Raw genomic sequence first — 23,719 nt, 5'->3', positions numbered from 1 at the left:
AAACGAATTTAGAATTTCAAAATAATTTTTATTTTTCAACATAATCTCCCTTAAAACTAATACATTTATTCCAGTGATGCTCCAGTGCCATTATTCCTTCAATGTAGTGGTTCTCAGTAAGTGCAATCACCTCTTGATTTGAAGAAAAATGCTGACCAGTGAGGAAGTTTTTAGTTTTGGAAAGAGATAGAAGTCAGAAGGAGCCAAATCTGGGGAATAGGGTGGTTGTTCCAACAATTCATAGTACAGATCCCTTATTTCCTTTGCCAAAACACCTTTGTGGGCAGGTGCATTGTCCCTGATGAAAGATGATTTTTTTTCTTCTGCAAACCGGGTCTTTTCTCACGAATTTTTTTCTCTAGTCTGGTTAAAAGATCGGAATAATATTCCCCAGTTATTATTTTACCCTTTTCAAGATAATTAATAAACAAAATGCCTTTTGCATCCCAAAACACTGATGCCATGACCTTGTCTTCTTTGGCACTGAACAACTGGCTTCCGTCCGCTGTTTTTACTGCTGTTTGGATTCTGGTGTGTAGCGGTGAATCCAAGTCTCATCCATAGTAATAAATCGATGCACAAAATCAGTTTTATTCTTGTTAAAATGCTCCAAACACTGTTCAGAGATTTTCATGCAAGTGCATTTTTGATCTGTGGGGCACCCATCCTGCGCAAAGGTTTTTCATTTGCAATTCTTCATGCAAAATGTAATGTTCTTTTGAAATGCCTATAGTCTCAGCAATTTCATACACTTTAACTCGCTGGTCATCCAATCCCATATCGTGCACTGATCAATGATATCTGGTGGTGTTACACTTTTTGGATGTCCTTCATGTGGATCATCTTCAAGGCTGGTCCAGCCATGTATAAACTCGGCAGCCCATTTCTTAATTGTTAAAAACGAAGGAGAAGAGTACCCATAAACTTTTATGAACTTCGAATGAATTTCTTTTGCCATTAAACCTTCTTTTACAAAGAATTTTATAACCGCACGATACTCAATTTTATCCATTTCAAGGGATACAGACAAACGTTTGCTTCAGACAGCTGTATAAAACAAACTACTTGGTAGAAGATTTGCAATTTCACATGGATGCTTATGTCAAATGTATCAACTTAGAAAAAAAAAAATCTTGCCGATAGTGTTGCCATTTATGGTTGAGGCCGAGAACTCTTCAGGCCACCCACATATGTTAATATTATAAAGTATTTGATATTTATTGTACTTACTGATTATCAGATCGTTGTAATGATTTCAATGGTTCTCTACTGTAATTTATAATTGTTAAATGTTGTGGTATCTCTCGTTCGTTGTAAAGACATTCTCTTTCTGCTATCAAAGATATCATATCAGCCATTACTGACTTCTTACCTGCTGCTTAGTTGAACAAGTGTGCATGAATTGTTTGTGGAAATTTGTTGTGAAAAACAAAATGCTTAGTCTAGTAGACTGATTATGTACATGTTAAATAAACCAATAATAGAATGAGTCAGTGAAAGAATGAATTTATCCTGTAAAGATAAAAGAAATCTCAAAGTATAGTTTGTATTTGGAAGGCCTTGGATCCAAATAGTTTTGTAGTCATTAATTTAATTACATTTACCATGTATATAGTTTTATTTAGTTTCATTAAATGCATATTTTTTTATTTGGTTTGAGTCGATCATTTTCTGGTTTCTAAATATAACAGTTAAGTCATTGCATCAGTCAGATTTCAACTCATGTAAAACTTAATACTTGGTATAAAAACAGTTTCTTTAAAATGATGAACAAATTGCGGTCTCTTTGCAGAGAGTATTAACATAACTGGAGCAGCTGATATGATATTTAACACCACTACTGCCTTTCTTGTTGGTGTCCTGAAGCAGTTTGAAAAGTTCTATGTTTGATCCCCAGAGCAGAGTTGTTTTCAGATGATTTAATCCTTTGCTGATCCATAGTGCTAATATTGATTTGTTGGCAGTTCACTACTTTTAGTGGGTGGGATTCCTATTATTATTTTTTTAAAATAAAAGATTAAATATAAATAACTTAGTCATGAAGATTCTTTATGTGTAGATTTTAGTTGTGAAGTATAATAATAATAATAATACTCTAAATTCATCAGAGTTATTTTAAATGTGATATTATTAAACTTATCAAGATATATATACACATACATATGGTTTTGTTTCATTTTATAGATGTATGGAATGACTGAAGAAAAATGTTTGAGTATAATAGAGCAGTACGAACCATCTCTAGAAGCCAGGCAGAACAAACAAATGCTTATTGATGGTGAGTTTTTAGAGGTGCTGTTTAATTTTATTTTGTTCATTATCAAGTTCCTGATATGTACCCCTACGTTATAGGATATTATGATGGTAAAATATGAAAAAGTTATATCATTATAAACTGTGGTCTATTTCTAAATTTAATTTGTCATCTTCACTAAACGTTTTGAAATATTTTACTTATTTTGTAGGTTCTCCATTCGGGATATAGTTGATGTTGTCAATGTTTCTGCCTATTTTCATTGTCTTTGCCTTTTTATTACTGATTTTCATACAAAATTTATTACAGCAGATCTTCAATCTAATCAGGAAATCCTGCAGATTTGTACTGGATTTATTTAGGAGTATAAATATCATTTCTATAAGGTAAATTGCTGAGGTTAACATCCAATTTTGATCTCAGATTTAATGTCACTTTTTTTTTTTTATAACATGATCGATATAGATGATGAATCAATACGGATCATGTTATGATCCATATAGATGATGAATAAAGTAAAGATAATGTACACCCTTATCTAGAACCTAATTAATATCAGATCAACTTTCTATACTTTCAATTCTGCTGACTTACATGTTAAATAAAGACTTGTGCCATATAACATTTTACACTTCTTGAAATAAGAGCTAACAGGCTTCACTTCGGCAAAGTAATATTATTCAAAATTAAGTGGATATACCATATTATTTCTTAGTCAAATAAGAAACTCAAATATAGGAAATCTACCCGGTCTGGGTAGTGACCTTCTCTCATAATGTAGAACAGGAATACATCTCCTAGGAGCTGTGTTTTACATTATGGGAAAATATTAAGGACAGTGATCAGAGCTTGCTCCATCTTTACTACAAGTTGCCCTGGCATTGCACTACCAGGTGTTGGGTTACGCTTGGACTCGCCGAACTTTATATAGTTTTCTATATTCGGTATGAAACTCTTACATTAGATTTCCTATCTTTGAGTTTCTTATTTGGCTAAGAAATAAGGTGGTATTCAATATCCACTTAATTTTGAATAATATTACTTCACCGAACTGAAGCCTGTTAGCTTTTATTTCAGTAATTGTATTTGTGCACCTTTTGGCAACTTGTACAGTAAAGAAATAAGCTCTGACTATTGGAACCTTAGTATTACATCTAGGTCTACCTACTCACTGATGAGACCTCAAAAAAGGTCGAAACCAGTCTGGGTAGTGACCTTCTCTCATAATGTAGAACAGTAATACATCTCCTAGGAGCTGTGTTTTACATTATGGGAAAATATTAAGGACAGTGATCAGAGCTCCACCTTTACTACGAGTTGCCCTGGCATTGCACTACCAGGTGTTGGCTTATGCTTGGACTCGTCAAACTTTATATATAGAGTTTTCTATATTCAGCATGAAATTCTTAGATTAGATTTCCTATCTTTGAGTTTCTTATTCTGCTAAGAAATAATGTGGTATTCAATATCCACTTAATTTTGAATAATTTTACACTTTTTTTTTTCTCCCTTGGCACCTTTTTATATCCCTTTTCCTCCTTATATTCCAATTATTATTGAACTGTTTTTTTTGTAGATTGAAAATCTGATTCTTACAACCCTATTTGCCCAAATCCAGCTTGTTGTTTACCAGCCTTCCATTTTTTCTTAACCCTTCCTCAAGTATACTCACATAAATCTTAATAGGGACACTCAGTAGGGAAATTCTTCCGTAATTCAGTAGATGGATGTTATGAGAGCTATACTCCAATCATCTGGAATTTGATTCTCAGACCAGACCTTCTGAATTATGCAGTGGTCACACTGTGTAATTCAAACTGTCTGGAATTCAGAAGCACTATGAAATTTGCCTTTCAACATTTCAGAGATTTTTGATGACTTTTTTGACCTCAGGTATTGATATGTACTTCTGTTTGCATTCCTCTTAAACATTTCCTACCTCTTTGTTTTCACTGCTCTTGATTTATTTAGCAGTCTAAGTAATTACTCCAGACATCTAGAATGTCTTAATCTTCAGTTTTCATATCACCTTTATCATCTCTGATCTTTTTACAGTGCTCTTTTCTCTATTTGTAAGCTTTTTTTTTTTTTTTTGATAGCCTCCAGAATATTTGTCACATTCCTAATATTTATTCTGTGTTCTTACCAAAGTCTTCCCATAACGTTTTAGTTAGTTTTACACAGTGCTTCACTTCCTTATATTTTTCTTTGTGCTAATTTAGAGCATAACCTGACTTTAGTCAAGAACATTCAATACATCTTATTTTTCTTTGCCTCTTTTAACTTTCTTAGTCCTCATGGAGTCCTAATTTTTCTATCGTTGAAGGCATCTCATGGCATGCCTATAGCTGAATCCATGTTTTCTTCATGGTCTGCCATAAATCTCCAATATTATTATTGTACTGACACCACCACCACCACCATGGAGTCCGAAGATTTATCATAGGAGACCCAAACAATCCACACAATCTATCATACCTCTCCTTGACCCTATTAACAGACAAAGCATTCACAACTGACTCTGGCAATCCACATTCAACTCTTCAAGCAAAAAAATATAGTCTTCGCATCCCTACTAACCACACCTTAATTCAACTTCCAGGGATAACTCCTTGTTCTGGTTCCTCTAGCCAAGTACTGAAACATCTTCCCTGCATCAATCCTATAAAATCCTTTAAGCAACTTAAATGTTTCTATCATATCTCATCTTTTTCTCCTATCAACCAATTTCTTCAATCCACACGCCCTAAATCTATTGTCATACGGAGCATTCCACAGACCACTCACCATGTTGGTTGCTCTTCTCTGAATCTTCTCCACCTATTACTCATCCTCATAAAACCTAGGAGACCAGACCTGAGCACAGCAATCCAGATGTGGACATATCAAGGCCTTATAAAGAGGAATAACAACTTCCTTATCTCTACTTGTTAATGTGTTCTTCAATAGGCAAGTAATCTTCTGGGCTACCTTATCAATATGTCATCATCAAATTCCTGACATGTACCCTCAAGGGATGTACAGGATATGATAGTACTTCATGAAAAATTTACCTCATTACTAACTTCCTATCTACAATTTTCCTCCAAATCAGTCTGTTACTTGTCAAGACTCCAACATCATTATCAGATCTTATATTTTTATCGTCTAAGGCATTTTGTACCGTGTCAATCCACCTATATCTTGGTCTTCCTCTGGGTTGTTTTCCTGCCAACCTGGCAGAGAACACTTGTTTTGCAAATCTTTCCTCGCCCATTCTGTTCAAGTGACCATACCACCTGAGATTAGCTCTGCTAATTATTATTATTATTACGTGACACCTCCAAGGAGTTCAAGGACTTATCTAGGGAGGGCACACCACTTCACTAAACACAGCTCAACTCTCTCCTACTTAATCTTCAAGTACACAATGGTACCACCATCAACATACAATGCCATGCACTGCCCAGTACCACCAAATAGTATTTTTGTCTGTAAATTGTGTGTATTTGATTGGCCAATTTGACTGTATATAAAATGAAAAACCTGAGTTTCCATGAGAAAAAAACCCTGCTGCCTCTGTATGAGATCAACTAACTCGCCTTCAAGTGAAAAAGCCCATATAAAGATTCCTTTGACACAATGAGAATTGAACTATGGTCTTTTCCAATTGAAGGGAACAATATCCCATTGTTCTTTCGGTTGCTCTATGACATGATTATATACTGACATATGCATATATATGCTAATAAATTAAAGATGCCAAGAAATTATATTCTTAGTTGTATACTTTATCCAAGTGTAAGCAAACAAAAGTTTGCATGTGAAATGTTTTCATGACAGGGCTACTTGTATATCGAGGCTAATGACTTCCCCTCAGTTCTCTGAGTATCCCATAATACAAAGCACACATCTTTTTGGATGTGTATAATGCTATGCATTATGGGAAGGGCCACTACCCAAACCAGTTTCAACCTTTGAGGTCTCATCAGTAGGTGCAAGTGAAAAAACTTTCGCCATCTATCTCTGATCCAGAGTAAATTAATAATTAGGTGACAATATACAAAATGTTATATTCAGGCAATGACAATCAAGGAAAAGAAGGAGTAGCCATAGTATTCAACACAAAATACGAGGCTAATCTTCTTGAATGGCAGGCAGTCTCAAGTAGAGTAATGTGGGCAAATATGAGAATGGGGAACTGGACAATGAGACTTATTTGTGCCTATGGTCCCACAGAAGGTTCTGCTAAGGTAGAAATGGAGGAATTTTTTGAGACTTTAGAGAAAGCAACTGACACAATGAAAAATGAAAAGTTGGTCCTTGTTGGGGATCTAAATAGCAGAGTAGGAAATGATTGTGAGACATACAAAAATATTTTAGGAAAATTTGGAGAAATGAGCAAAGCTAATAATAATGGAATACCTTTTGGATTTCTGCTCAGGACATGGACTGGTTATTACTAACACCATGTTCCAACATAAAAATGTGCACAAATTCACATGGAGAGAAGAGGCTAGGAATAAGAAATGTTTCATTGACTATGTTATTGTTGATAGTGATGTTTTTTCCCTGGCGCAGGACACCAGAGTGTACAGAGGATTTAAAATTGGAAGTGATTACTATTTAGTCTTCAGCAGGATAAAATTGAATTTCATTTTCAAAAGAATGACATGTAAGAAAGTTTTAAAGTGAATAAAAGTTGAGCAGCTCTCAGATGTGAACTGTAGACTAAAATACACCAAGATTATTGAAGAAAAAAATGAAAGAGTTTGAGAACAGAAACCAAACTTTGGAGATTCCGTTGCAAGCCTTTAAGAAAACACTGATTAATTTAGCCAGAGAGGCATGTGGTGTGGTTGTCTGCAAGGATAGAAAAATCATAACTCCATGGTGGACACAGGAAGTTCAAGAGGCAGTGAAAGCATATCAAAAGTTCCTGGCAAATAAGTCAGCTTGTGCTCGTCGAGAATACAGAGACAAATATAAGAAAACGAAACACTGTGTAAAACTAGTGAAACAAATGTCATGGGAGGACTTTGGCAACAACATAGAAAATAAATATCAAGAAGGTGGCAAAATATTCTGGATTTTGTTGAAGAAGCTTAGAAATGGAGGAAAGAGTGCTGTAAAAGAAATTAAAGATGATAAAGGTGACATGAAGACGGAAGAAAAAAATATCCTTGAAGTATGGAGTAATTACTTCGAAAAGTTGCTAAATCAAACAAGCAGTGATGACAGCACATTGGTAAAAAACACTGACGAGGCATGCAGTCAGGAATACATATCCATACTTAAAGTAGAAAAAGCCATCAAAGGCTTGAAATGTGGAAAGGCAGCAGGAGTAGATGATATTCGACCAGAAATGCTGAAGTATGGTGGTATAAAAGTTACAGTGGCTGCTCTGCATAGTTCAGAAGGCCTGGACAGAGGGACGAATTCCCGATGATTAGAGTAGAGCTCTCATAGTACCCATATATAAAAAGGGAAATAAAACTGAATGTGATAATTATAGAGGTATTTGCCTACTGAGTGTTCCTGGTAAGATGTTTGCAAGTATACTTGAGAAACGTTTGAGAAGGATTTTGGAAGAAAAGCTTGGTGAAGAACAAGCCGGACTCAGGCTAAATAGAGACTGTCAGGATCAGCTCTTCACTTTACGACAAATAGTTAAAAAATCATGGGAATATAACAAAAATTTGTCGACCTGGAAAAGGCATATGACAAGGTGCCAAGAGAGAAGCTATTCAATATGTTACAGTTATATGGTGTTAATGGGGCATTATCAAGCAATACTTGGTCTTTATTTGAGTTGTAAGTCAGCAGTTAGAATTGTAGGAAGTACAGGAAGGTGGTTTAATGTTAAATCTGGTGTGTGACAGGGATGTACATTATCCCCTCTGTTATTCATTATCTATATGGTCCACATTATGAAGGAAAGCTGATATCAAAATTGGAGTTATTAATGTCAGCTCTTTGCTTTATACGGACGATGTTATACTTCTAAATAAATCCGCTACAAGTCTGCAAGATTCCCTGACTAAATTGAATAGCTGTTGTAATAGATATGGTATGAAGGTTAGTAATAAAAAGACAATGAAAATAGGTAGAATCGTTGAAAATGTCAACTGCATTGTGAATGGAGAACCTGTGGAACAAGTGAAACATTTCATCTACTTAGGTACGATTTTTAGTGAAGTTGGTAAATTAAATATGGAAATTGATAACAGAATCAACAAAGCTGGTATGGTAGGAAGTCAATTGAATAAATTCATATGGAATAAGAGAGAAATTAGTCAGAACACTAAATTAGCTGTATACAAAACAGTGTTCAAACCAGTTTTAACTTATGGATCTGAGAGCTGGGTCAGAAGTAAAACACTTGATCAAAGCCTAGAGATCGCAGATATGAGAGTCTTGAGAAAGATTAGAGTCATTAACAGATGGCATCAATGGCAATATCATATTAAAAATGAGAACATTAGGAAAGAACTTGACATTGTCAGCATCCAGGAATGCATTAGCAGAGCTAATCTCAGGGCCAAGATATAGGTGGATTGATACGGTACAAAGTGCCTTAGACAAGAGACCCCCAACATTATCAGATCTTAATATAAGATCTGATAATGTTGGGGTCTTGGCAAGTAACAGACTGATTTGGAGGAAACTTGTAGATAGGAAGTTAGTAATGATGTAAATTTTTCATGTAGTACTATCATATCCTGTACACCCCTGGAGGGTACATGGCAGGAATTTGATGATAATCATGACCTTTTCACTACTTGCATATGTGAAGTATATGACTTCTGCATTTCTTCAACCTTCTTGGTATCTTTTCTGGGTCTGGCTCCCACTGATGACCCCTCAATAAAGGTCAAAACTGATCTGATTAGTGGCCTTTCCCATAATGCATAGCATTATATATGTTCAAAAGAATGTGTGCTTTGCATTATAGGATACTAAAGCAATTGATGTGAAGTTATTGACCTCTATATACTATACGAGTAGTCCTGTCGCGAAGGTAGTTCATGTGCAAATTTTATTTGCTTACACTTGGATAAAAGCTTAAAACAAGAATATAATATCTTGGCATCTTTAATTTATAGTTTAACCAAGTGAAAAAAACTTAACATCTCTCTATGATACAGAGTAAATTAATAATAATAGTATATAGGAAGCTGTATACCAAATTTAGCAATTAATTATAAAATTTTAGGCCCTACCGAACGTATATGATGTGTTGATTTGTAAAATTTGCAAATTTTATAATGTGAAAGCTCACACTATGAATTTTAATAGGAAGCTTTCTCTTATCATAATTAAACACATCATAGTGTTAAGTTTTTTTTTTTTTTCCTCCGAGACAACAATGCCATACATATCATATAGCAGTTATGAGACAGTACTGGCACTTCAATTTAACCACATAGTTAACAGGCTTTGTCATTTTAATGTAAATTTCATGGATTATGTAAGAAGTGAAATTAATTCCACCAATTATTGGCTATACAAATAATATGTACATTTAAAAAAAAAAAAAGTAATGCTGTTTTAACTACAACAGTGTCTTTTTGAAGAATTGTCTACTGCTGACAGTATGAAGAGGAGAAATGGTGTTGTTTAATAGCATTTATTTCATTTCCAATAAATACTTAGATTAAGCATTATGATCAGTTGGCCAACAAGCTGGCCTGGTTGGCTGAGTAGTTAGCTTAATCTGCTCTTCAGCCAAAAGCTGCGGGTTCGAATCCCGCCCTGGGCATGGATGATTGTGTGTGAAAATTCTAGTGATGGTGATCAGTATGTTATTTTCAACCACCAAATTAATTTAATAAGATAACTGAACTGGGTTTATTGGTCGGAATTTGATACAACCAGATTAAAGACTGTGATTCTTCTCTTGTCTTCTCATCCTCCTAAAAAGAACATTAGCTCCTTAGAAAAAAGAGCACTGTCTAATTTAAAGAAGAATAAAGATATCATAATACTTAAAGCTAACAAAAGCAATTCTACTGTTATATGAGGGATGTCAAAAATTTCAATTTTACTTTGACACATCTACTTACTTTCAATTAGATTTTGATACCACTTCGAAGATACCACAAGAAGGTAGCAAGTTGTAAATTTGGTTGATAGGTTTGTAAGTAGTGGCAAAATTGTATTTCTTCATAATTTTAGAAAGACGTTCAGAGATGCCTTTGACGTAAGGTATGGGAATCCTATGGACTTCTTGTCTGGTTTGATGTGTTCCCAGATGGTTTCGGGATGATCCCAGACAGCAAATACATCGTCGACATATCTTAACCAAATTTCTGGTTTGGGTTCAAAAAAAAAGGTCAAATTTACAAGCAAGAAGAAGGAACAGCAATGGAATCTCCTTTATCACCAAACCTAGCAAACTTGTTTCTAGAAAACCTTGAGGAAAAAATATCACTTTTGAACCCAAACCAAAAATTTGGTTAAGATATGTCGACGATGTATTTGCAGTCTGGGATCATCCCAAACATGAATTACAACTGTTTCGAGATAAAATTAACCTTTTTCATCATCGCATCAACTTTACGTTAGAAAAAGAATCTCCACAGGGTATCTCCTTTTTGGATTTACACATTCAAAGAAAAGAAGATGGTTCCATCGCTACGTCTTTTTTTCGCAAGCCTACATTCTCAGGTCACTACATTCACAATTCTTCTGCTCATTATCCATCTCAGAAATCTGGCATTATTTAATCACAAGTTTCCAGAGCACACAAATTCTGCTCCTCTGAAGAATCTCTAAACCAAGAATTAGAAGTAATCAAAAATACAGCCATCCTAAATGGATATAATTCTAAAACAACTCAAATAATCATCAGTCACTTTCCCACACATCAAACCAGACAAGAAGAAGTCCATAGGATTCCCATACCTTACGTCAAAGGCAACTCCGAACGTCTTTCTAAAATTCTGAAGAAATACGCCACTACTTACAAACCTATCAACCAAATTTACAACTTGTTACCTTCTCCTAAGGACAAACTCTCACCTTTGATGTTGCCTGGCATTTATGAGATTCCATGCTCATGCAAATTGTCTTACTTTGGACAGACAGGTAGGTCTGTTCAGAAACACATCTTGGAACATTAAGACCACATTCGTCTTTTTAAACTGCAGAAATCTGGCCTCTCTCAACATGGAATTGAAAATCCAAGCCATAGGATCCATTGGGAAAAGTCTAAACTTTTACGAAGATCTTTATATAAACATGAACGTCTATATAAAGTTCTGAAGCCCTACTACACAGACCAAATTTATGGGAAATTGTCATACGAAATTGTGTAAAATAATAATTATTTTTATTTTACTTCTGTAACACGTCTCACGTTTAATGAGATTCTGTTGTAATCATGTGCCCTAACTGTATGTTATTCCTATTATTGTTTAAACTACTGTACTGATGATGTCCTAAGATACTTAGGATGAAATATTTACAAGTAAATAATTTTCACTGTGGTTAATATGTGTGTTTCTTTTCATTATAAATAATCTGTTCCCTCAAGGCATCTCCGAACTCTATAAATATCAACTCTATAAATAAACTCGGATTTTTTCTGGTTGAATGGAAAAATCTACAAATAACTTTTGCATCTTGCGATTCTAGATGGAAGCCCTTTATCTCCTCCCTGCTTGCACTTATTCATGGAAAAGTTCGAAAATGACATCTTATTATGTACAGATCCTATGTGATATTTGTGATTGTCTTTAGATGGAAAGTGAATTTCATCACCTGGTGTAAGACAACTACCATTCTGCTTATTTGAAAAAGTTCTGTGTTTGGTTACTAGAGTAGAGTTTCTGGATTAGGTAATATATATATATAAATAAAATAAATAAAAACAGAAAAAAAAATCATGACCCATCCACAATACTAACTTACCACAGGTTTACAATCTTTTCTGAATGAGTGTTTTCAAGCCACTAGCCTCCAAATGAGCAGGATGGTAGTCTCACACTAAGCAATGAAATTTATTATCCATCTAAAGATATTTGCAAAGCATCTTACCCATGATAGAATTTGAACCCATAGCAACATAGTTATGTTAATTACTTGGCCAACTAGGTTATCGTATAGATTTGCCATTCTGGAAATCCTGTTGTGTTGTTGTAGTAGCTGTTAATGTTTTTGGGTGGCTGCGTAACAAATATAAATAGTTACATTAAAAAAGAAAAGACGATGTTAATGTCTATACGGGGGGGGAGCTGAAAAGTTCTGATTGACACCTAGAACAAAAATGATATTAAAGCAACTGATGTAACCACAAGAAAGAACATATCTTAAAACTCTTTTACCCCCATGTTTCATCAAATTGCAAAATTTTGTTCTTTTTCTTGTAGAATATATAAGAAGAGTTGCTTTAATAACATTTTTGTTCTAGGTGTTTATCAGAACTTTTCAGCCCCCCCCCCCCCCCCCCATTTTCCTCCATAGCTACCCCAGAAACATTAATTTGTGGGACATTGCATTAGGTATCACTAGTTCATACCTGAGCAAAAATCTAGCAGGTATTTACCATTATTATTAGCCTTGCCCTTTTCTCCAAATTTTCCTAAAACTGTTCTGTATACCTAGTGGGATTCATCTCCTACTTAACTGTATAGATCTCTCAGGAGGACCATTTTTTCCAATTTCTTTATGTTAAGTGCCTGCCTTAATGATTCAAAAAATTCCTCCACTTCCTCATTTGGAGAAACTTCTGTGGTGCCATAGGCACAAATAATTTTCAATTTCCCCATTCGGAAGTTTGCCCACATAGCTGTGCATGATATTTCTTTCCAAACAATAAGTTTATCTTCATGTTTGATGTATGCTGTCACTACACCTTCCTTTTTTTGATCTTTACTGCCTGGATATAACATCCTATACTTATTAATTAGGAGAATCTCACCTGTTTTCTCTTCTTTATCTCAGTAATGCCAATTATGTCTATATGATACTTTTTCAGTAATGCAAATTCAATTTCCTTTCCATTAATGCTCCTTATGTTGATGGTTCCTATCATCAGTTCTTCTGACATTAGGTTTGTTCTTCTTTTAGATGTTGAGTTGTAGTTCCAATAGGTGACATTTCACAGTTTGTCCTAGCTTTTGATGAAAACAATGAGGGGGGGGGGCGCTTATTTAACTGGGTGAAATCTTATTATACTTCATCATATATATTTTTGGTTTAAGAAAATGGAGAGCACTACAATTTGGTTGGCTAAGTCCCAAATTTCCAGTCCATCCTCGTTAATTCAGTTTCGGTGGATACCTACTGTACTACTGTTATTAATACTGGCAATGCTGAGAAATTGCATCTAGGAGATCTTTAGAATGAGCTGGATGATTTCGACAATGAAGAGAAAGAATGGATAAGTCTTTTTTCTCAAATTAAAGTAAAGAGTTATAAGGTTCACAGTGGATTACTTGTTAACCTTTCAAACTCCTTTTGGAGAGGCACTGTCAGTTGCACATTTACAAATCCATGGTGAAAGGTATTGAATAAAGGTGAAAAACACAGATTGAATAGCATCAGAATAAGTAATAAGTCCATTCCTGATGTTTCATGATTGGAGGTACTGAGAACCTCATTTCTTGGTTAGGGAGCTGTCTTGTGGAACATCTGGAAATTTGATCTAAAGTCTGTTTGCATTTGAAGAATGCATGTCAACTGACAAGCATTGAATGCTTGTCAGTTGACCTAAAGCTCCATTCACTAATCACTCAGAAATGTCTATGTTCACAGAGATGAGATGTGGTTTCCCAACAACTCAGGGGAGTTCATAGAGTAGACTGATGTCTAAAACAGACATTTTATGTATCTTCTGTCTTATGAGCTTCTTTCTCTGTTTTTGCACCTGATGAACATCTTGAGTGATTGAAGTTAACTTTTTCTTCTGAGGAATTAAGCACTGAGGCATAAGAGCTTATAGAATGATTACCTCAACAAATTATAGAAGAATTTGTTGAGGCAAACTTGATCAGCTTCTTTAGTCACAACGGCATTGCTGATCCATTCAAGCCATTACCGATTTTGATTAATGCGGTAGAGAAAACAGTGTTAGAGTGATGCATTACAAAGTGGGGCTGATTATGTGCTGTCTGATCTGTTTGTAGATGGGAGTAGATTGTATTGGAGGAAGTTGATGAAGATCTCTTATTAGATATCCTTCTCAAAATTATAATCAAAATACCTGATTATTTGTTTTAACATCACATTGACTCGAGCTAAGAACTCAGCAACTATCCTACTGTCATACTGATTTCCTCAGAAAGAAGCATTCATACATACTCAAATAAAAGTTTGTGTTGCATTGTTGTACAACTTCGTATCACAGTAGCATATTCTTGGAGATCAAAATTTTTAAGACCATATACATGATTGATAGTGATTGCTGCCTTTCCTGTCAAAGTAAAAGTTATTCTCTTTATATTACTTCATATCTTTTCTGAATGGTGGCAGTGTTTATCTGGATTGGGAGGCGCACTAGCTAGAGATGAGGAAGATTGTTTCCATTGATTTTTTGGGCAGCACACTGAACAGCACACAATTTTATGAGATTGCAATAATGTGTGTGTGTTTTTTTTTCTCTTTCTGATCTTTTCCCCTGTGCTTAAGCAACAATTATACAGTTAACTCATTGGAACACCCTTCTTGTTGATTATGTAACATATTACTATAGAGTAAGTTTCCTCTCTTGTATGGTTTATTGTATTGTCACTAAACTGCTTCATTAAGTTAGTCAACTATGTCAAAGTCTTTTTGCATGTTTTTATTACTGGAGGTTACGTTATGCAGGAAATGCAAAGAATAGCATATAATACCTGATTATTTATAATGTGTTATTTGCAATAAGACAATTTGACAAAAATATAAGTTACAAATTAATGAATAGCAATTGTGATTTTGAAGAGCAGAACTGGACTGATTAGTAATGTTATTTCTATTAATCTCGTTTTTAGTTATTGAAGATTGCAGTTAATAAGTTGAGCTAATAGTCAAGAACTAAACAATTTATATTTTGATTTTCATTTTGTTGAGATATTACAGTAATTGTGTTATATATTGTGATAACATTATTATATGAAGGAATGTTTGCTTGTTTTGCTTTGTGCAATTTAAGTTGCATTGTATTTTCTTGTGTGTTTTCTCTTAATTCTCATGTTTTCTTTTTATTAGTATTTTATATTGTGGGACTTTATCATTTAGTTTTTCTGATTCCCTTCCACTTTCCCAACAGGACATTTCTTGTGCATAGTGTTTTACCTTCAGTATCATGTGATACTGCATCAAGCAGTATCACATGATACTGCTGTATAATCCACTGACTAATGTGATATCACATGATATCACATTAGTCAGTGGATGTGGCATCATTCAAGTGTCTGTTACATAGATCACATAGTATTCTGGAATTCTTAGTTATTGGAAAGAAGACTATGTATGAGTCTTGTACCCAAAATTTTATTACCCAGAATGGCAAATAAAAATTACTGCTTTAAATTGATCAAATAGAATTTGAGTTGTTTGAAGATGAGATGACACCAGCTAGTCACTCAAAGCTGAAGGAGTATCAGGCAGAAATTGGTATGTTGTTGCAGCTGTCACCTGATTTTGGGACATGTTGTTACCTTACTCCGTGTAGAAAATTAAAGAGATTAATTCAAAGCCCTTTCCAATCAAAAACACTTTTGATTATATATAGGTATACCAGATTTATTTAACAGAATGAACAACAACCACAGAAGCGTATTGCCTGGTTAAACTGGTAAATCACTACATCTTTTACTTTAGAATTTTCTTATTTCCTGTGTTTCTTCCTTTGTTTACAGTTACTCTTTTTTGATATACCGTATTTGCCAGCATATAAGATGCACCAGCCTATAAGATGCACCCCCTTTTTTGTACACATTTTTTAGGAAAAAAACTTTATCACTGAATATTATAATGAATTTACATAATGGAATTCAATAATTTTTTCTTCATATTCAGCTGGCATCTTTTGTGATATTTTTGTTTTATTCCGCATACATAGCTGGTTTCTCTTCATGATGCTGATCCAGTAAAGTTGGTGATCCCTCTGTTAGTGACCATCACTTTCGCTCGATGAATATTCATTTTTGTAGACACTGAAAGTCCCACTTTTCTGTTGTCTAAAATCCTAGAATTCAGTTTTGCCTCAAGTTCTGGCCATTTTGCAGTTCCACTTCGTAGGTTATGTTTACTGTGAGTTGCTTTTTTTTTAGATCCTCTTCCTGATTCTGCCAAGTTCTTATCATTTTCTCAGTTTGGGGTGGCCCGAAATGCCTCTGCAGCCGTTTCCATGTTCTTTAGCATATGCAATGTAACTTGTATGCAATATTGTAGCAATGGCGACGTTTTTCACCCATAATTTACCAAGAAATTTAGAGAAAATTTAACGGCATGTCTGTGATTTAACAGCTGTGAATGTTGATGACAGCATATGCATCCACTGAACTCTACGCAACTGGAATGCTCTCACACACCGCAAGGAAGCAAGAAAGAAATCGCCTAACTCGGAACTTCCTAGTTGCACGATTTCTTTCTTTCTGAGTTGGAACAAAGAAAATTTCCAGAAATGAAAGTAATAAAAAACTTAGTATCAGCATATAAGACGCACCCTGTTTTTCAGACTTATTTTCAAAAAAAAAATTGCGTCTTATATGCCTGCAAATACGGTATGTATCTTATTATAGGTGATATCATTGGGTATACTCTGTTAATATACAAATATAATTCAGTTAGCTATTCAATTGAATGGTTATCTTGGCATTCAGAATCAGTTTCTTCCAGATGTTGGAGCTAAAATTTAGTAATTGCACATTTATTTCTGCAGGGTTTACTCTACTCTTGCTATCTGAGGAATGCGATGTGCTCCATCCTATGCACAGAGCCATATGTCAAGATATGTCTCTTCCACTTTCTCATTATTTTATTTCATCTTCCCATAATACGTAAGTTTAGTTTTAATATCTTCATTTAACCTTTTTAAAATATTTCACTATTTTCAAGGTTGTTTTCATATGTTACTGTATTACTATACTTAAAATAACAGTTGAAACAAGTATTTTAATTCTCTTTTTATGCTTTAATCTCATATGCTCAAAACAATGCAACAATTTATGTTGAACATTCGTGTATGGTGCTCAGACATGGAACATCACTAGTAGAACATCAATTAAAGTTAATAATGATGTAACCCTTTTTATATAGTGTCAGTGATGATGATCTATTGTGCTTGCATTGTAGTACAGTAGTTTTCAACCTGAGGTTCATGGCTGGATGATGAAAGATTTTTTAAACAAGTACTGCATTATCGTAAAAAGAATTATAGACACGTAAACACAACAATATTTTAATATTTGCCAAATATTTCAGTCTGAAAATAACAGACTATCTTCAGTGGCTACATAGGAACAGTTTTTAACAAGGTGGAATACCAACAATTGATCATCCAAAAGTAGAATGAGCCACATGATGTTACATTGTAAGCATTAAAGAGAGGAAAAATTTCATTAGCGTGATGATTAAATTATAGGTATTAATTCACAATTTCATAAGTCTCAATTTAAAAAAATATATTTAATGTGTTATCCTGATTAAACTTTCCCATATTTTTGATAAGGATATCCTGATTAAACTTTCCCATATTTTTGATAAGGATATACAGTCATTTCGATTCAAGTTAGGGTGATGAAGTAAGCCCTCAGCACTCTCTTTGAATAAGCGTTTAAATTTATAGCGACATCTGTGTAGAAGGCGAGTCTTTGACCAGAGGATGTTGTGGCTTGTCTCTATCCCTTGCTGAGCCAATCTAGACTTATTGGATTTGTTGTGCTGAATATATGATTGATGTTCTTGAATTCTTTTTTCTATAGAACGTCCTGTTTGTCCAAAGTAGGACAGATTGCAGTTACAAGGAACTTGATACACACCAGGCAGAGACATAGTTGAGCGTTTATCTTTAGAAGAAGGGAAATAGGTGGATATTTTGTTAATAGGTATATAAGTGGCTGTTAAATCATATTTCTTCAGAATTCTTGAAATTGGTTCTGAAATCCCGGAAATATATGGAATTGGAATTCAACGTATTGAATCTTAGTTGTTCTGGATTGGATTGTAGGAATCGAACAGATGTTATGTACTTTTTTCGGAAAAGCCATTTAATTTCATGTGATGTTTGATAGTCGAAAGTTCTTTCTGTAATTCATGAGGAGTTGAATAATTAGTTATAGCTCATTGGATTAAACATTTTATGATTCCTGTTTTTTGATAAGGATGATGAGCAGATTGTTTGAGAATATAACGTCCAGTGAAAGTGGGTTTTCTGTAAACTGTTGTTGTTAGAATACCTGAAGGTGAATGGATGAGGAGGACGTCTAAAAAGAATAACTTGTTGTCTTTTTCAATCTCCATGGTAAACTTAATACAAGGATGTAAGGAATTGATTCTGGCTAAAAAGGAAGGTAAGGAATCTCTGTTATGTGGTTAATAATACCAAGTATGACATCTCAGTCACAATCAGATCCCTTGATGCCGTGACCAAATCCAAAACTCTTGACGTTCATGTTATTTCCACCACACGCTGCCTAAGAAGCAATTGTCCTTCAAGAAATTCAAAAATTCAGTTCCCTTATTGTCTCATGCTGTCTCCAATGCCAAGTTTATATCACTATAATTGAATTCCCCTATAATGATCACTCGATTTACATTTGCCAAACTAATTTTCCTAATCATTGACTGTTCATCACCAGTTATATTCCGTAGTGTGTAGCAACATCCCACTTAATATATTATTGCATAAACATCTATCTCATGCTATATACTCTCAAAGCCATTTGTGTTATCTTCACTGTGATTCTCCATCCTGAGAGGGCACAATTTATCTCTTATCATGAGTAACACTTCAACACCACGTTTATCATCCCTATCCTACCAAGATATGCCATACCCTGGATTTTCTATCCTTGTTAGAACATCCTCCTCAGTTAATCAAGTTTCACTGATACCAACAACCTTTGGAGAGACTGAGTCAATCAATGCCACAAGTTCATTCTATTTATTCCTAATTCTCCTAGCATTTGTATACAGAAAAACCAGTGTATTGCCAGCCTTCTTATAGTCATTATTACTCACCTCATACTCCACTTGGCTCTGTAATATAGTGTACACCTCTCATTTCGCAAGTCACTATCCTGACATGAGGTTTCCCTCTCACAGCATGCTCACTTGCCCAGAAACCAGCAGTCTTTCCAAATGCCTGTGCCCTTCTGCATTCAAATGCAATCCATTTCTTGCATACAGTTCCTTTCTATCCTTAAAGATACTTCATGCATCCACATATTCCAGACCCCTTTTCCTGCACATTCTTATTATCATCACAATCATCATCACAGCTCTTCTCCTCCACTCTGCATTATCATTGTGAGGCAACATGCTCAATATCCTTCCTTGGATACATTTTACTGCACTATTTCTAACATCAACCTCAAATCTCATGCTACATGATTCACGCCACCTCTCAGGTCATTCGTCCCAAACATGATTATCATTTGCTCTACACCCTCACTCCTCTTCACTGCCATTTCCACACTATCATTCCACCAGGCAAGCACTCCACTCTGTACACCCCAAATCATCAAATCTCCATACATAACACTCCAAACAGATTCATTCATCCTTCTCTCACTGGCATCCTTGACTATTATGACTTCCAATCTCTCTTTCCCTAATTTCTCTCCCTCTTCTCTCTCTATCCCTTGCTGCCACACTCTTATCTTTCTGCAGTTTTCTCTCTTCCTCTGTCTCTCTCTCATTCTCTTGCCTTCCTGTCTCCCCCCCCCTTTCTCTCTGATGTTGTCCTCTTACACCTTCTCTCGTTTCTCTTGCACTTCCACACCTCTGTCCTCCCCAGTTCTTCATTCACACTTCTCAACTCATTCTTCATTCCATTCATCTCCTTTCTCAGCAATTTTATTTCTCTCTGCAAATTCTGCTTTCAATTGCCATTCGCACACAATCGTGCCTATCAGACAAAATGCATCCATCCACTTAAGTACCCAAGGCTAAATCTATATGTAGATCTTTAACATCCTCTTTATCCTCCAACACACTACTGCCATCCACAAACTGAAAATCACCTGTTTCTGAAGAACCATCTCCATCACCACCACTGCTAAATCCGAGATCGAGACACTCATGCCTCCCGGCACCTCCTACTGCCTACACATTCCTGTCTTGCACCTGCCGCATTCTTAAACAATGGGACATGTACACACAGGATGCATAGCATGCTACAAAATCTTCAACTAGGTTATGAATAATATGGTCTTTAAATGGGGGAAGGATATCGCTGGTACTGGAACTGGTGGCTGCCATGCTGAATATAATTGTTACGTGTGGAAACAATACAGAGATTGTAGAATTCCCAACTAAATACCAAACAAATTTCACACAATTGTATACAAAAAAAAAATTGTCAATTCGAATAGCACAAACTTAAATACCACTGTTGTCATGAAATAAACACTATCTTTCATTACTACTAATACTTCTTTTTTAACAGTGCACATCACTTGTTGCATCTGTCTTTATGCACTAATAGCACCATATAGCCAAATTCAAATTTGTCATTTTCAACAGAGAGTCATTATGCAAAAAATCTGATCAATTTCATAGGACATATTGTTTTGTTATCTCAGTATTTTAAACATTACATTCTGGTTCTCTTATTATTTTCGATATATTTTACTGTACTTCCAACTCTAAACTGTTTTTTGGAGTCTCAATTATCCATGGACTTTTTATGTTAACTTTTAAAATATTTTACCTTGTGTTCTTGACAATCATCAGTTGTCTTCGTCCAGGAGGTTGACTACTATGTCTCTCCAGCAACTTCAAGCAATCTTAAGAAATATGTTCAGTTCTTAAGATTGCTGCTCCAAGTTCCCTCTTCTACTATTCCTTCTATGACCACTTTTTGAAGGCTGTGCTGTCTTAGCAATTGTCTGAAGTATTTGGCCTTTCTTCTTTTAATAGTTTTAAGAAGACTTCTTTTTTCCCTCATCATTTTGTAGAATTATGAAGGTATCCATGATACCTTCATAATTCTTCTTAAAATTCACACCTCGAAAGCTTTTATTTTATTTTATTTTCTGCTTCCTTTAATATTGTCCATGTCTCAGCACCATACAATAGTATTGACCATATATACTAAATAATAAATTTAGTTTAATCCTTTATCCAAGTGTAAGCAAACAAAGTTTGCGCCTGAAAATATCTTCAGGACTGAGGTAAGTAGTGCAGCTCCGAGCAAAGGTGGACCAAGCTCTCATCACTCCTTGTCTCAGTATCTCCCATAATGCAAAGCACATCTCCTTGCAGACATGTATACTGCTATGCATTAATGGAAGGGCCACTACCCAGACCGGTTTCCTTTTTGTTAACTTTATCCTTATTTTTATGCTCAGATCTCTAGATGTCAGGACATTTTTCATTGTGTTAAAATTTCTAACTACTTCAATTCTACTTATTATTTTTCTTGTGCTTCTGTTGTTAAGGTGCCAAGATATGTAAATTTGTCTACTTGCTTGAATAGGTATTATTATTATTATGGGCAACTCCAAGGAGTCCTTAGACTCATCAAGGGAGGCCCTAAACAACTACTAAACATCCACATAGTGTCTATCATACTTTGCCTTGAACTCATTCACAGTCATGGTACCCACAACAGACTCTGGCAACTTATTCCACTCATTCACCACTCTCCAAGTAAAAAACCTAGTTTTAACACCCTTGCTAACCACACTCTTGCCCAGTTTCCATGGATGGCCCTAGTCCTCCCACCACCAGTCCTGTTCTGAAAAATATCCTCTGAATTAATCTTATAGAAACCCTTCAGTAATTTGAATGTCTCAATCATATCACCCCTTTTCTGCCTATCAACCAATTTCTGCAACCCACAAATCTTCATAAGGTTCATTCCATAGTCCTGCTATCATCTTGGTCACTCGTATCTGGATCCTCTCCACCTCCTCCCCATCAAGAAGAAACCCTGGCACCCAGATCTGGGCACAGTAGTCAAGATGGGATCTTATCAAGGCTCGATACAGAGGAACAATAACTTGCTTGTCTTTGCTCGTCAAAGTATTCTTCAGAAACCAAGTGATTTGATGAGCTGATTTAGCACTTTTGCAATGTGCCCCCGAAACTTCAACTCCCTATCCACCAACACTCCCAAATCCCTGGCCTCGTCAATCTCCTGGAGTACAGTTCAACCAATGTGGTATACTGCTGCTAATCCTTTCACCCCAAAATGCATAACCTTACACTTTGCCACATTAAATTGACATCCATTCTCCTTAGCCCAGTCCTCCAATCTATCCAAATCATCCTCAAAATTTTGACATCATGTGCTATTGCCCTACCCAACTTTGCATCATCAGCAAACAAATGAACAGTTCCTCTCAGATCCTTTCCTATATCAGTAATGAACAAATTAAATAGTAGTAGTCCAAGAACAGAACCCTGCCGCACACCACTAGTCACAGGTCATCTTTTGGACTCTACCCCTGAATAAACTACTCTCTGGTATCTCTCCATCAACCACCCTCTTATCCATCTCACCAACCCTATATCCATCCCCATATGCTGCAGTTTACTGATTAGAATTCCATGTGTAATCCTGTCAAAGGCCTTAGCAAGGTCCGGCTGTATCACTGTATACCCATTACCTTTATCCAGTTCAGCCGTCACTGTGTTATAAAACGTAAGCAAGTTAGTGAGGCATGATCTACCCTTCACAAAACCATGCTGTCTCCAATACAGTATCCCATTTTCATCTATCCATTTCTGTATTTTTCTCTTGACTACTTTCTCCAAAACCTTGACAACGACTCCTGATATGCTGATCAGTCGGTAATTTGCAACAGAAGTCTTGGAACCTCCTTTATGCAGTGGAACTATTTTCCCCTCTTTACATCCCCTCGGGACTAACCCAGACCCAAGTCTCAAATTAAACGAAATGGTCAAGGGCATTGACAATTCTTTAGTTGCTTCACATAAGACCAGAGCTGGTATGCCATCCAATCCCACAGATGTATTCACATTAAGGTTTTGTAATATACTATTCACCTCCATTTCATTCACCACAATTCCCGTATAAGCTATTGATTCCTTCATTCCTGCAATATCACCACCTGGATGATATACTCTTGCAAAGTGTTCGCTCAGTAATTCCACTATATCAACTGATTCAGTTACCTCCCTACCATCAGCATTCCTTAAAATCATTTTGCTGTATGCATTTTTTCTTTTACTTGCAGCATATCAAAAAAACTGTTTGGTGGGATTCTCTTTAACTTGCATGGCTAATTTCCTTTCATAATCCACTTTTGCTTTTCTTACCATGCTCGTTACCTTTCTGACCTGTGCTTTATACTGTTCATGGGC

General features: G+C 35.4%; 1 protein-coding gene across 1 annotated transcript in view; it reads left to right on the top strand.

The window, feature by feature from the left end:
* The window catches only part of LOC150092609 (inactive phospholipase C-like protein 1), a 571,653-nt gene that overhangs the window by 136,656 nt on the left and 411,278 nt on the right, over positions 1-23,719 (top strand). Inside the window, exons 8-9 of the mRNA XM_090414457.1 lie at positions 2,185-2,278; positions 17,106-17,223. Of these exons, the coding sequence (XP_090270583.1) occupies positions 2,185-2,278; positions 17,106-17,223 (212 nt within the window). The remainder of the gene's footprint in view (positions 1-2,184; positions 2,279-17,105; positions 17,224-23,719) is intronic.

Source organism: Typopeltis vanoorti, chromosome 25 (genome assembly GCF_054136105.1).
Source record: "Typopeltis vanoorti isolate ZY-2024b chromosome 25, IOZ_Tvanoo_1.0, whole genome shotgun sequence".
NCBI classification, from domain to species: domain Eukaryota; kingdom Metazoa; phylum Arthropoda; class Arachnida; order Uropygi; family Thelyphonidae; genus Typopeltis; species Typopeltis vanoorti.
The sequence above is the reverse complement of the archived record's forward strand: the minus strand, read 5'-3'. Positions and strand labels throughout refer to the sequence as shown.